Genomic DNA, 2,280 nt, shown 5'->3' on the forward strand with positions numbered 1-2,280 from the left:
TTGGGCCTAAATCCAAGCCCATCCAGGTAAAGGTCCATGAGCATTAGATTATGCTATAAATACAACTATAATCAAGGTTTGTTTTTTGTTTTTATAGTAATTACTATTTTGATTTTTTCCACTAAAAGCTTAAAAACATAATATAGTAATATAAATATAATTTTAAAAAATATATAAAAAATAAATGAAAAACTTTGAAGAAGTAATGTAATATAAAAGGTTTGTCACTAAATGATAATGAAGATCATAGTGTTGAGTAGTTTAAAATTGTAACTGTAATAACGGTCATGTATTTTGACCAAGCCTGTTTTACCTTTTATATACTTGTCTGTACTGTTTTCTAGTTTCAGAGTTTTTCCTAATACAATACAATACAGTTTTCTTCATTTCATATTCTCTCTGTTCTCACACATTACTTCCTACCGTAAATTGACTAACAGTGGTATTCAGAGCTTTCGTTTTCGATTCGGGACATTCGCAGAATCTCTGGTGACGATCAAAGAGTGGTGCAATGGCAAACATGGTTCACAGCAATCTTCCAGTCTTCGATGGAAAAGATTATGATGACTGGTGCGTTAAGATGGAGGCGATTCTAGGGTATCAAGAGGTTGATGAAATCGTGAAACAGGGAGTTAAAGAATTTAAAGAAGATGATACAGCAGCAGCGAAGAAACTTCAGAAGGAAGAACGTCGTCTGGATTGCAAAGCAAGAATGCTTCTTCATCAATGCGTCTCTCCAACCATCTTTCAAAAGATCTCTAAAGCGTCTACTGCCAAGGAAGCCTGGGATATTCTCCAAGAAGGTTATGGGAATACGGGAAAAGTAAAAAAGGTGCGACTACAAGCGTTACAGCGACAATATGAACTTCTGGGCATGGGGACGGAAGAAACTGTGATTGAATACATGGGCAGAATCCAGAATCTCATCAATGATATGAGGGCCTGCGGAAAAATTGTCAAGGATAGAAAATTAATTGAAAAAGTCTTGCGTACTCTAACCCCGCAGTATGATCACATTGTAATCACCATTGAAGAGTGTAAAGATCTCGACTCATTGAAAATAGAAGAATTACAGAATTCGCTTGTTGCACATGAACAGAGACTGCTTGAAAGAAAGAATGCTGAGAAAGCAGCTGCGATACAAGCAACGGAGCAAGCTCTTCAAACAAGAACAAAGCAAAACTACAAGAACCGAGGCAGAGGCCGAGGAAGATCGAGAGGTAGAGGTGGACGAAATGGTGGAAGAAATACGACCTACTCAGATCAGAATGATGAAGAAACCGGAGAAGATGGAGGTAGCAGAGGTGGTAGATGTCCGAGAGGCAGAGGCAGGAAAGGCATAGATAAACGGAACATACAGTGTTACGTTTGCAAGAAGTATGGTCACTATTCCTATGATTGCTGACACAATGAATCTGCTACGAAGGGCAAAAGTGATGATACTGCAAATCTGGCACAAGATACACATGACAGTGAATCAGAATTAGTGGTATTAATGGGTGTTGCAAGTGAAATTAGGAAAATAGACAAAGATTTGCCGACAAAGAACATGTGCTGGAAGAATGTGGATTACACGTTACCTATGGACAACATGACACGTTTCCTATGGAAGAATGTGGATTACATGTTCAGTGGAGAAATAAAGGGCAGCTGTTGTCAATCAAGTGAGAGACAACATGCAGATACAAAGATAAAAGAAAGATGCGTTATGTTGACAGACTACAACCAAGAACATGTGGAGAATGATCAGAGTTGGTATCTTGACACAGGATGCTCTAACCATATGACTGGAAGAAGAGATTGGCTGGTTGAACTAGATTCAAGTAAGAAAAGCAAGATAAGGTTTGCAGACGACAGCATGGTAATGGCAGAAGGAGTGGGAAAAGTCTTGCTCACATGCAAGAACGGAGAAACTGCCTATATGGATGAAGTGCTATTTGTTCCCAGTATGAAGAGCAATTTATTGAGCCTTGGACAGCTTCTTGAGAAAGGTTACTCAATGATCATGCGTGACAATTCAATAGAAGTGCTTGATAAAAAAGATCGTCTAATAATCAAGGCTCCAATTGCTAAGAACAGAACCTTCAAGGTCAATCTAAATGCTTCTACCATACAATGCTTATCATCTACGAGTATTGAAGATGAAAGTTGGAAATGGCACTACAGACTAGGGCACTTAAACTTTCGAAGTTTAAGTCTGTTAAACAGCAAAGATTTAGTAAAAGGAATTCCCCTGATTACTGTTCCAGAGAAACTATGTGAAGAGTGCATTCTGGGCAA

At 38.4% G+C, this 2,280-nt stretch overlaps 1 protein-coding gene across 1 annotated transcript; it reads left to right on the plus strand.

Moving 5' to 3' along the window:
- The first annotated feature begins 511 nt into the window (after nucleotides 1–511).
- Nucleotides 512–1,405, plus strand: LOC148197527 (uncharacterized). The gene has a single exon (XM_088114937.1). The coding sequence runs from the start codon at nucleotides 512–514 to the stop codon at nucleotides 1,403–1,405; it is 894 nt and encodes a 297-aa protein (XP_087971063.1).
- Nucleotides 1,406–2,280: the final 875 nt, after the last annotated feature.

The sequence above is a fragment of the Vigna umbellata genome, chromosome 5 (genome assembly GCF_029865625.1).
Source record: "Vigna umbellata cultivar VRB3 chromosome 5, Vumbellata_1.0, whole genome shotgun sequence".
In the NCBI taxonomy this organism is placed as follows: Eukaryota; Viridiplantae; Streptophyta; class Magnoliopsida; order Fabales; family Fabaceae; genus Vigna; species Vigna umbellata.

Coding starts and splice junctions, on each gene's coding strand:
- LOC148197527 (XM_088114937.1), top strand. CDS start 512: ATGGCAAACATGGTTCACAGCAATCTTCCAGTCTTCGATGGAAAAGAT.